This window comes from Dipodomys merriami, unplaced genomic scaffold (genome assembly GCF_024711535.1).
Source record: "Dipodomys merriami isolate MVZ:Mamm:240054 unplaced genomic scaffold, mDipMer1.0.p SCAF_143, whole genome shotgun sequence".
NCBI lineage: Eukaryota > Metazoa > Chordata > Mammalia > Rodentia > Heteromyidae > Dipodomys > Dipodomys merriami.
In genome coordinates this window covers 53,818-66,535 of record NW_027202749.1, presented here as the reverse complement: position 1 = coordinate 66,535, position 12,718 = coordinate 53,818, and the positions used below count along the sequence as shown (strand labels likewise).

Below are 12,718 nucleotides of genomic sequence, written 5' to 3'. Positions count from 1 at the left end.
AGTCTTGGATGAGGAGGAACTATTGTCCAGATTTGCTGCAATTTATCACTTACAAAATTCTGTTTTTGGGCCTGGGAAGGTGGCTCAGTGGTAGAGCGCTTGCCTTGCATGCCTGAGGCCCTGGGTTCGATTCCTCAGCACCACATAAGCAAAAAGAAAAAAGCCGGAAGTGGCGCTGTGGCTCAAGTGGTAAGCACTAGCCTTGAGCTGAAGAGCTGAGTGACAGCGCCCAGGCCCAGAGTTCAGGCCCCACGACCGGACCCCAAAAAAATAAATAACTAAATAAAAATTCTGTTTTCATCAAAAATATGGAGGTTTTCAAAGAAATGGTATGACAAATACGAAACAAAGCACCTACCACCAAAGAATCCAAATAGCAGATTTAATAAAGACTTCAAAGTAGCCCAGCAAATGTGTCAAAGAACTGATCAAATCATGTGTTAATCAAAGGAGGCAAGATAATAGCATTTCAGTAGAGTAAGAAACTATCAGGAAAGAACTAAAAGGAAATAATGGAAGTGAAAAAATTACCAAAGGCACTCAAGAGCAGATTTTAAACTACCAAAAAAAAAAAAAAAAAGAAAAGAAATCACACAGTTAAAGATGAGCAGAAAAACAGAGGGTAAAGGTCCCAAATTGGATGAAAAAAGTATCTACAAAAGGCTTAAACTTCAAGTTGTAGAAAAAAAAAAAAAAAAGACAGTGTAGTGAAACTGAAAAAAGACCAAGATACAGGAGCCACAATTAGATACTGGTAACTTCTCATTAGAACCCAGAGGCCAAAGGCAGAGCCTTTGGTAGAGTATAAGTGGTTGTCAACTAGATATCATATATCCAGTGAAACTGTTTCAATGGAGAAGATGGAAAAAGGACATCATCTGATTTTAAGAAAACAATTTGTTGCTAGCAAACTTGCCTTACAAGAAACATGAAACAAGGTTTTCTGGTTGAAACAAGTGACTCCAGACAATAATGTGGGTCTACCAAAAAGTCAAAGAGCACCATTACAGTACCTATTTAAAAGACAGTGCAAAGCCCCTCTTTCCTGTTCTGTTCTCAAGTAAAAAACAATAGCCATGTGCATTTAATTATGTTGCCAGCCTATAACCCATAGAAATGCAACATATTTAATCCTAACAGGTAGAGGTGAGGGCAGAGCTGTACTGGAATGAGAAAATTACACCAGAAGAAAACACAAATTGTCACAGGACAGAGATGTTCACAGTGAAAGCAATCTATTTGACCCTCCACCAATGAATGGTAAATGATGTGGTCTATTCATACAATAAAACATAATTTAACAATAAAAGTAGTGAAGGATTGACATGCTGTAGCTTGGATGAAACTGGAAATACATTATCATAACTGAAAAGTGCCAGACATAGGCCAGTGTGCTATAAATTCCACTTACATGAAATATCATCTACAGACACAGAAGGCAGACTGGCAAATGCCTAGAGGTGGAGAATGGGAAGCTAACAAGTTCCTTTTTGAGGTGTTGAAAATGTCCTAAAACTGACTATGACAATGGTCACCCAACTCTGAATACACTAAAGAGTATAGTCCTGGCTCATAAAATGGGCATAATGAGAAGACAAGGGTTCTTTAAAAAACCAAAACAGACAACTGTTAGAACAGGCTGATTTCTGGTGTAGCATGTGAGCCGTTAGCATGTCAGCAGGAAGGAGGCAGAGGCCCAGACCCAGGCAGCTACGTAGGGATGATGGGCCAATGAGTCAAGTATGGGTTGTGCTGACTCTGATGAATAGTGTATTAGTGAACCCTGCTTTGTTCAATCCCTGACTCTTGCTGATGTTGCTATTCAATATATGGATTTGAATAGTGGGGACTCGAGAAAAGCTAGTGTTTATTTTCTTCAGTGTACATATGCAGTTCTGATGTTTGTAAGCTACTGGAAATTTTCTTTTACTAATTCCAGATACTGAGGCAGTAAAATACCTAAAATGAAATTCCTTCAAAAAAGTATTTGTACTGCTAGAGATTATCCTGTTGAGGGAGATAATATAAGCTCAGAAAACCAAATATGACATGAGTTCACTCATTTGTGGAATCTAGAGCTACTCATCACATATACCCCCTGATTGTAACTGTGGGATTGTGGATGAGGGATGAGTGGATGAGGAGAAAGAGGAGCTGGAAAGAGAATGATGGAAGCCAAGTAATACTGGAATACATCTATGCCACCTATATTTAGGTGGCATGAGGAATCTCACTGAAAGCTATTGTAGAAAAGCAAGAATAGGAAGAATGAGGACAGAGCAACAGAGGAAGCCAATCCAATTACACGATAGTGTGTATGTGTGTGGGTATGAAGTATTGCTGTGAAACCCTTTTGTACAATTAATTGTCACTAAAAATGGAAAACGTTTAAGTATAGCAGGATCTGTTGTGAGGAGGGAGGAGGCACCAGCAGGAAGGGGAGGGCCAACCTAAAGGGTAAATAAGGGAGATATGGTTGAGGTATTTTTTTATGCGTGTATAAAAACCTGGACTTGCTGAAATTGTGTAGGTGGAGGGAGTGGGACAGGGAGTCACATAGAGGGTGAGTTTGATCAAGGGATTTTGTATGTCTGTAGGGAAGTATCACAACAAAGCCTCCCTTATGCAACTGATACCAAAAACAAAACAAACTGACTAAAACCTGGGCTGGGGGGCTGGGAAGGTGGCTCAGTGGTAGAGCGCTTGCCTTGCATGCATGAGGCCCTGGGTTCAATTCCTCAGCACCACATAAGCAAAAAGAAAAAAGCTGGAAGTGGCGCTGTGGCTCAAGTGGTAGAGCGCTAGCCTTGAGCTGAAGAGCTGAGGGACAGCGCCCAGGCCCAGAGTTCAGGCCCCGTGACCGGACCCCCAAAAAAAACAACACACAAGAAAAAAACCTGGGCTGGGAATGTGGCTTAGTGGTAGAGTGCTTGCCTAGCATGCATGATGCCCTGGGTTCAATTCCTCAGTACCACATAAACAGAAAAAGCCAGAGGTAACACAGAAGCTCAAGTGGTAGAGTGGTATCCATAAGCACAGAGAGGCTCAGGAACAGTGCCCAGGCCCTGGGTCCAAGTCCCAGGACTGGCCAACCCCCCCTCCCCAACAAACAAAATAACAACAACAACAACAACAACAGCACAACAAAAACCCACAGCAACCTCTGAAGACAAAAAAAGGTAAGGGAAGAAGCTGTAAATCCTGATTTATTTTTCTCTGTAATTTTCATTTTCACATTGCCCAGAATATTTCAAACAGCTTCTGCAGCATGGTTTTTAAAAAATTAAGTTTTGAAAAGCCAGTGATTCCCAATTCTTACCAGGTCTTCTCTCAAACGCAGAGCTGATTAAGAGCAGAGGTGTGCTGACTTCTTCTGTGGAAGAGGCCCCATGGCTCCCTGTCTCAGACATGCCGTGGTCACCACAGAGAACCAGTAAGTTAGGTGAGAGAGTCTCTCTCTCCTGGAAGGCAAAGGAGAACCTGTTGGCTATACTAAGAGAGAGGAGTGCACATCATCTTAAGATTAGACCCTATCACAGGTGAAAAAAGAATTGTGCATAGTTCAGACACAGCAGGGTTATGTTCTGGCCTCTGAGAACAGGGGAGTTATCACTTCTAGGCTATGAGAGTTTGAGCCCAAGTCTTCTAGGCTCGTCTTTCTCATCTGTTGATGGACATACTATAGGAATCTATCTTGCAGGATTATTTGAGAATAAAACAGTACTCAGATAGGGACTTGAGTTATGTACAAGGCTTCTCTGCCCAGACCTCCGCTGACCTGTTGTGCCAGGTGGGCTCCACCTGACCCTTGCTGCTTCGAGTCTGCTCACACTGTACATATCCTCCAAGAAGACTGCTCTAAATATGGCCTCTTTGGAACAGGGGTGTTGCTTCTTCCTGCCCATGTTTTTCTGTGGCACCAACAGCTTTCTGGTATACTTGAGTTCTTGCTTACTGTGTTTTTATTTGCCTCTCCTGGTGAGAACATAAACTCTAGGAGAGACTGCTTGCCTAAGAACAGTAATCTACAAGGTACCCCTGGGCTGCATGGAAAACGGAGGGAGTCCAGGTGGCAACACCTGTAGCTGAACATGGCTGGCAGACTGATAGCAGAAGTGGTGCTCGTTCAGGCAGTTCCTGTCCTCTTAGGAAATATCGACAACATGAAACTCTTGTCACAATGCAACACATCCCAGTGAGCCTCACCTTTGAGAGTAGTGAGGTGTGAATCTTCATCAGGATGCTGTCCATTTCACTAAGCTTGTGTCCAATCAGGGGGCTGTTGGGCCCAGAAATGTGGCCAATATGGTCTAGTCCCAGGTAGTGGAGGATTAAGATGTCCCAGTCTCCTCTTTTTAATACTCTATCCAAATGCCTTGTGACATTATTATCCACCTTTGAAGAAGAAAAGTACATATAGATAGCATGTCCAATTTTCTCTAGCTCTTTACTCCCAAGGAAAGAGCAACAGCCAAATCTAGGAGTTTATCTTAGATAACAGGACTCACAGGAACTGAAAATATGAAATAGCCAAACCAAAGCAAACAACAAACAGCAAAAATCCTGTTATTAAAAATCAATAAATAAATGAACATTATAGTGTTAAGATGATGCAATTTCCCCCTACTGGTACAGGGGACTGAACTCAGGGTCTCATGTTTCACTCAGCTTCTTTGCTCATGGTTGGTGTTCTGGTACTGGAGCCATACCTCCAGTCCACTGTTCTGCTGGCTAACTGGACATGCAGACTTTTCTTCCCCAGCCTAGCTTTCAACCACAATCTTTCAGGTCTTAGCTTCCTGAGTAGCTAAGATTACAGGTGTGAGCCACCATTGTGTGGCTTACATTAAGCTTTTATGCCTAGTGTTTTGTGGGGTTTTGTGGTTATTTTTTCAAATGTCTCTAGTTTGTAGACATTACACATATATAATTAAAATAAGTAAGGGCTGTTCTGACAAGAAGTTTTTTTCTGTGAAATTACTACTGGGCTTAACTAAATGAGCAACTTAAACAGGCCCAAGTTTCTGTCAGGTAATAAAGGGCAAAGGACAGCACAGTGCCCACAGTTAGGCTAACCAGCAGTCCTATAAAAAGAGTATTCTTTGAGGCAAGAAACAACACTCATAAATTCTTTTATATCTGAAAAGCATGTCATGGAGACACCATCAGTTAAGCATCTTTCCACAGGGCCAGCAGCCTGCTCAGCTGCAGACCTCACTGCCACAGCTACTCTGTTGAAGTGCCCTTCTTCCTGAATCTCGTGACCTCAGTGAGTGCCAATATGCTTTGCACTGTGGGACCTGCAGATCTCGACTCACACATGCATCAAGGTTAATGACTCCATTTGTAAATAATTATGTGTATAAATGACTTCTACAGTCTCTCTATACTATTCTATAAATTAATGACACACAAATAGCAGCATTGCTTCTCAGCAGGAAATGGCAGTGCCAGGCTCCACTCAGGGTAACATATTTCTCTATTTTGAAGACTGACCTCAGTGTAATCTGACACAAAGAATGAGGTTGTACCATCGTATTCCACAAAATGCTTTGGGAATAATTTAACCCATGTTTCATCTCCATAAAAGATTATTCTCTTCCCAGCAGTTTTTGCCTGTCTTATCACATTGTCTTCTAGCAACGCAGGAGAATTGAGGTTCCTGATGACATCAACAAAGCCAGGGAGGCTCCCCGTCATCAATGCCTGCAGGAAGAAACATTCATGTTAGAACATGAATCAAACAATGCAATATGGGAAGCAGAAAGATCATCTGGCAGCTGAAACAGGCAGGCACAGAACTAGGGCCTGAGCAGTACTGGAGGATAAACCAATGCCAGGACACCAACTAGCATGAGAATGGAGAAAGGAGACAGATTCTGCAAAACTCAGCAAACTCAATAATGAAGACTTAACAAACATGGCTCATCATTTCAGAGAGTAAGAGGGTAAAGGAGGAGACAGGGACAGTTAAGACAACAGCAGTGCCATAGAAACTAGGGGTTCGTAACAGAGTTAAATGGCTGTGTGATATGTGCTGAAAACATAAACCTGTATATTCAGACTCCATTGGGTTCCTATTGATTCAAATCTGTTCCATGGGATGAGCAAATTCCTGAAGTCTACCACACTCCAGCCTTTAACAGTCCAGCAAATCTAATGTCCTCTGAGTGAAGAAACAGGAGGAAAATCATTGGTTTCTGCTCATTTCTGCCCCAACACTCTTACTTATGCTGCCAGTCTGTGAGTGCATGTAAGTCCCTCAGAAAGGATCTACTGTCCCCAATCTGAACTGATTCCACACCCAGCATTGAGTATCAGTGTTCTGTTTTTCAGTCATGCAGTGATCACACAAGAACTGCGAATTTACTTGTTTGCTCACTTGTCTTTAATGGTTATATACCTCATTGGAGAATAAATCCCCAGTAAGGCAGAAATACCATTTTCCTCCAAATATGCATCCATTGCAATATGAGCACACAGTATGTACTCAATAAGTACTTCTTTTTTTTTTTTTTTTTGGATTTTTGTGTGTGTGAAAATACTGTACAGAGGGGTTACAATTACATGGGCAAGATAATGAGTACATTTCTTATTAAGCCTTGTAGCCTCCTCCTTCAATAAGCACTTCTTAAGCCAATCCACTTTTTCATTTACTCATAATTCTTTGGCAAAGAACCATTAATTTCAAAAACACCCTCACCAGAATGAACTCCTAGAGGCCAGATCATACTTGTTTCATCATTAGCATACCATAGTTTTGGGCACGCCATTTAACTTACTTACATTTATTTTCTTATGCATAATGTCAGGATACTAGACTGGACAACCATATTTCCTTCCAGGGTTGGAACTAACCAACAGATGACTAAAGAACATTACCAAAGGACTGGGAAGGTGGCTAAGTGGTAGAGTGCTTGCCTTGTAAGCATGAGGCCCTGGGTTCGATTCCTCAGTACCACACAACCAGAAAAAGCCAGAAGTGGTGCTGTGGCTCAAGTGGTAGACCGCTAGCCTTTAGCTGAAGAGCTCTGGCTGTTCAACAAGGTGCACAAGTCATGGATTTCAGCTCCATCTTGTCTGTGGTAACTTTAGCATTGTACTGATCCAGAAAAATGGCAGTGCCAAAGTAAATTCCAGAGGTAAAAGTAGAAGAGCCAGACTATAGCTTATAAAACATCACGTGAAATTTACCTTGATTCGAGGCATAGTAACTGTGGGTGGCTCTGCTTTAGCCACAAAACTGTGAGATGCCCCTTTCTCCATGAGGTAAGTTGTGTAAGGCATGTACTTCACACCCTTTGACCCAAACACAAAATCATCTCTCAGAGCATCTATAAGCATAATAACAGCTTTACTGAAGAGAGGTGGCGGTAGTTTGGTCCAGTTGGAACTGGTACCTAAAAGTGTTCGAAAATGGTAAAATTAAAATTTAAACAAGCACTTTCATAATCTTCCTGTTTCTCTAGCACATATGTGGTCACATCTATGTATCCCATCCAAAAGCCGGCCTGTTCTTGATAAGACAGGGCTGGTAAAGGAAAAGAGTATTTGCAATGAGTAGGCTTAGATAACCCCCAGTAACATGTAGTGAACTGTGGTGAGGAGTTCTGGTATAGGGAAGTCCTTACAAGAGGGTCCTGAACTTAAAACATGGCTTTGCAGGTGGGGGGTGGACTGGCTTACAGGGTGTTTACATGGCCATTCGGTGGCCTTTGTCCAGAGACTTTATCTCACGTGTGGGGTGAGAGCCAGGAAGGTTCTAAGGCAGAATGGCCTTAACCACTGGGGATGAAAGAGGAGGGGCGTAGCCGGTGCCGGTGGCTCACGCCTGTCACCCCAGCTACTCAGGAGGCTGAGATCTGAGGATCACGGTTCAAAGCCAGCCCCGGCAGGAAACCCCTTGAGACTCCTATCTCCAATGAACCACCAGAAAACCGGAAGTGGAAGTGTAGCTCAATGGTGGAGCGCTCCCCTTGAGCTGGAGAGCCGAGGGACAGCGCCCAGGCCCCGAGTTCAAGTCCCACGACCGACAAAAAATAGCAAAGTAAACGGAGGGATTACAGAAGAAGTAAGGGACGAGGCCTGTGGCGGGGCCAAAGGCCCGGCGGAGAGGGGCCGGGCGCAGTGGGGCCTACGGGCGCGGGACCGGCCTCAGAGCGGAGCCCGTCGGGGCCAGGCGGAGCGAGGCCCGGGCGGCGGGCGGCGGGGAGGGGTGCATACCGGCCGCGGGCTCGGGCGCCGGCGGCTCGAGTCCGCGCTCGGCCCTGGAGGAGCGAACCGGCGCCGGGAAGAAGCCCCGGAGGAAGAGCGCGAGTCCCACCACCTCCACCGCCACGCAGCAGGCGGCGAAGGCGCCGGAGCCCACCCGCATCTCGGCTCCGACCGGCGCGGCGGCCGCGCGCCTGCGCACACCTTCCGGAGCGGCGCGGGCCGCCGGAAACGCGCCAGCGCCGCGCGGCCGGCCTTCCGCCGCCGACTTCCGGCGGGCTCACTTCCGGGGCCTGCTCCAGGAGTGCGCTCCGGCCTGGCAGCGGCCCCCACGCCGGGGCCCCGACCCACCCGGGCTGCGCCCCCCCACGCCGGGGCCCCGACCCACCCGGGCTGCGCCCCCCCACGCCGGGGCCCCGACCCACCCGGGCTGCGCCCCCCCCCCCCACGCCGGGGCCCCGACCCACCCGGGCTGCGCCCCCCCACGCCGGGGCCCCGACCCACCCGGGCTGCGCCCCCCCACGCCGGGACCCCGACCCACCCGGGCTGCGCCCCCCCACGCCGGGGCCCCGACCCACCCGGGCTGCGCCCCTCCACGCCGGGACCCCGACCCACCCGGGCTGCGCCCCCCCACGCCGGGGCCCCGACCCACCCGGGCTGCGCCCCCCCACGCCGGGACCCCGACCCACCCGGGCTGCGCCCCCCCACGCCGGGGCCCCGACCCACCCGGGCTGCGCCCCTCCACGCCGGGACCCCGACCCACCCGGGCTGCGCCCCCCCACGCCGGGACACCGACCCACCCGGGCTGCGCCCTCCCACGCCGGGGCCCCTCCCCACCCGGGCTGCGCCCCCCCACGCCGGGGCCCCGACCCACCCGGGCTGCGCCCCCCCACGCCGGGGCCCCGACCCACCCGGGCTGCGCCCCCCCACGCCGGGGCCCCGACCCACCCGGGCTGCGCCCCCCCACGCCGGGACCCCGACCCACCCGGGCTGCGCCCCCCCACGCCGGGACCCCGACCCACCCGGGCTGCGCCCCCCCACGCCGGGGCCCCGACCCACCCGGGCTGCGCCCCCCCACGCCGGGACACCGACCCACCCGGGCTGCGCCCTCCCACGCCGGGACCCCTCCCCACCCGGGCTGCGCCCCCTACGCCGGGGCCCCTCCCGGGCTGTCCCCCCTGCCAGAGTCCCCACGCCCCCCTGTCCCCTATGCCGCCCGAGTCCGCACCCCATCTGCTGTCCTCCCCGCCCCCGCACGCCGGAGGGGGGGCGGCCCCAAGCTGGGGTCCCCGCACCCTTCCCCCCCCCCCCCCCCCCCCGCTTTCCCCCTCCCGCCAGACTCCACGAGCTCGGAGCTGTGCCTGGAAAGAGAATTTCTAGTCCTGGGGCACAGCTCCCCTCCCTCCTCCTGGAATAACTGTTGGGGAGGCCGGCTGAACTCCCGGGGCTGACTGTGACTGCGGTGCCTGGCCTCCTGGCGCTGGAGGCGGGGCCGCTGCCCGCAGGCCTGCCTGGCCTTCATTCTCCTACCTTCCTCAGAGTCTTGACTGCTTTAGATGATGCCACATAAGTGAGATCATTTTGTTTTTGTCTTTTAGGTGCCCAACCTGTTGTGCTTAGCATCTATGTTGTAAACGCAAGAGATCCTTGTTACAGTGATATGGTATGTGTGTGTGTGTGTGTGTGTGTGTGTGAGAGAGAGAGAGAGAGAGAGAGAGAGAAAGAGAGAGAGAGAGAGAGAGAGAGAGAGAGCCCTAGCATGTTTCCATGCCTTGACCATTGTAGATAATGCTGAAATGAACACGGAGTGGTTACTGCATCCAGGTGGGAGGGTTGTAAAAATAGGAACTGTCCACTTAGGATCCTTGACTTCGATTACAAAGTAAGAATTTCTGGACAAGTCATAATGGTAAGAAAACTGCAGAGCTTCATTGAGTAAGCAGGCAAGCAGACAAGAAACAGACAAGCAAAAAGGTAGCACACAAACAGCGTGGGTTCTCGAAGGGAGAGACCCTGGGCTCTTTGACATTAGGGGTGTTTATATGATAGTGTCTGACTTAAAGTTATGCAAAGAATAGTATTTACCTTTGTTCTTAATCACTGTTCATGTCAAACTTTTACCACGTGTGCTCAAAGTCTCCAAGGCTGACCTCTCTTCATGACAAGTATGTTTGGGCAACCCCTTTATGCCATAAACACATGTTTATCCTTGAGATGAATACACCCTGCCACAAAGTGTTTATTTGTGCCAATTGGAGCCATTTTTTCCAAGTATTTATTTCTCCAGACTATATTTCTTTTTGTTTGTTTGCTTTTTTTTTTTTCCGGTCAGTTGTGGGGCTTGAACTCTGGACCTGGGCACTGTCCCTGAGCTCTCTACCACTTGAGCCACAGCCCCACTTCTGGCCTTTTCTGAGTAGTTTATTGGAGATAAGAGTCTCACGGACTTTGCTGCCTGGGGTGACTTTGAACCACAGTACTCATATCCCAGTGTCCTGAGTAGGTAATTACAGGTGTGAGCCACTGACACTTAAAATACATATCTTTTTAAAATTATATATTTCCTTCAGTTTTTAGAGCATACTAATTGGGGCCAGCAGGCAAGGGCAGATAGAGAAGGCTCCTCTTGCTCTTTTCTTTTTCCTTGTTCTAATAATACTAAAGCTTATGAAGGAGTACAAGGGTTAAAATAAAGAAGAGGAGCTTCTATGTTTCTAAATACACTATTTCTAAATTCTTGGCTGCTATTCACCAGGCCTTATTCTCCCTAATCTGTCCTGCCTCATTTTCCCCTAAAACAACTTTGGTTCTTTAATCTTAAGGGAAGTTGATGGGTGAAGATCAGTCTTCTGTATTTGCTTTAAGCTGAGTTTTTGAATTTTTGGTTGCTGTTTACCCTGCTTCATTTTCTGTAACATCTCACACTTTTTGGTGGAGAGAAATCTTACCTCCATTGATGTTTAATCTCTAAATATTCTTCTTTTTATTATTGTGAGTCTAAACATTATATAGTTAGTTTAAACTTACAATTTTTTAATTTTTATTTTTGTTGGTTGTGGGGCCTGAACTCTGGGCCTGGGTGTTGTCCCTCAGCTCTTCAGTTCAAGGCTAGTGCTCTACCACTTAAGCCACAATGCCATTTCTGGCTTTTTCTGCTTATGTGGTGCTGAGGACTAGAATCCAGGGCCTCATGCATTCAAGGTAAGCACTCCACCACTGAGCCACCTTCCCAACCCCCTACACTTATATAATTTTAACAATAATATTACTTGCTTAAAGTGGTTTTACTGTGGTATTTCCATACATGCATACAAAGTAGTTTAATCATATTCACATCCCCAGGAACTTTTCTTCCTTCCCTGATTTCTATTTTATATATTTAGTCTAGATTCCAGATATGTGAGAAAGAAAATATGTGATAATCATTTTTCTAAGTCTGGTCTGTTTCACTGATATGATGGTCTACTGTTGCATTTTCCTGCAGAATACATAATTTTGTTTTTATTTGAATAATATTCTATTGTGTGTATATATATATATATATGCACCAAATTACCTTCATCTACGTATCACGTGATGGGCATGTAAGATGTTTCCATGACACAGCTATTGTATAATAAGCAAGTGCACAGGTGTCTGTATTGTATGCTGACTTACCTGCCTTCAGATATAGGCCCAGTAGTGGCATGTCACTATTTTGTTGAGGCTCCATTGTTAGTTTTTTGAAGAATTTACATCGTGGCTGGGCTAATTCATATTCCCAACGACAGTGGGACTATAAAGCTTCACCCTTGCAGATATTTGATTTTTTCCTTCATGATAGCCATTCTGACTATAGCAAAGGTGGAATCTCAAAGTCATTTTGATTGTTACTTTTATGACACCCTGGAGGTTGCGCACTTCATGTTGAAATGAAAGGAGGCACTTAGAAGCCCTGTCAGCCACTGCTAGGTGAACCTGCGGAACCCCCTAGAAAAAGAACAGGGTGTTGAGTGTGGGCGGCCGATTCTGAGAAATGAGCTTAGCACCTACATTTTGCTGGCGACCCTGTGTTCTGGCCCTGTATATGCTGGGCTTGTATAACCTCAGGAAGTTCTAAACGCTTCACTGACCCACGCGCCCTCCCCAACCCCGTCACTCGGGGCTGCCCCTGGGTCCCCGATTCCTCGGAGCAGCCACGCCGGTTACACTTCTTTTCGCTGCTACTAAGTCACCTGGTAAGATCCAGTCTGAGTCCCGAGACAGCCTGGGCGGCACTGAGTGCCTCCCGCCGAGAGGCTGGGCTGGGACGGCAGCCGGCGCCGCGTGGGGTCCCCACCGGGAGGACAGGGGCCGTCCAGTCCGGCCGGGTCCTTGCGGAGGGGCATCACCACCCAGTGCTGGTCCACACTGGAGTTTTCCGGCTGAGTGTCTCAGGAGGAAAGCCCGGCGTCCCCCCCACCAGCCCGCCGGCTCCGACCCCAGCAGCGGGCGGGCGGCGCAGCGCGCTGTGGGAAATGTAGTCTTC

General features: G+C 48.1%; 1 protein-coding gene across 5 annotated transcripts in view; it reads right to left on the bottom strand.

Moving 5' to 3' along the window:
• Pigg (phosphatidylinositol glycan anchor biosynthesis class G (EMM blood group)) overlaps positions 1 to 12,612 on the bottom strand; it is a 34,171-nt gene extending 21,559 nt beyond the window's left edge. For 3 of the 5 annotated variants that reach the window (XM_070021617.1, XM_070021621.1, XM_070021622.1), the window contains exons 1-5: positions 8,224 to 8,400; positions 7,195 to 7,400; positions 5,497 to 5,706; positions 4,207 to 4,395; positions 3,320 to 3,461 (exon numbers count right to left, since the gene is read on the bottom strand). In XM_070021617.1, coding sequence (XP_069877718.1) covers positions 3,320 to 3,461; positions 4,207 to 4,395; positions 5,497 to 5,706; positions 7,195 to 7,400; positions 8,224 to 8,374 — 898 coding nt within the window. In that variant the 5' untranslated portion in view covers positions 8,375 to 8,400. Of the gene's footprint in view, positions 1 to 3,319; positions 3,462 to 4,206; positions 4,396 to 5,496; positions 5,707 to 7,194; positions 7,401 to 8,223; positions 8,401 to 11,868; positions 12,042 to 12,425 lie in introns of those variants that run through there. The other 2 variants (XM_070021620.1, XM_070021618.1) reach the window with 2 other exon arrangements.
• Positions 12,613 to 12,718: the final 106 nt, after the last annotated feature.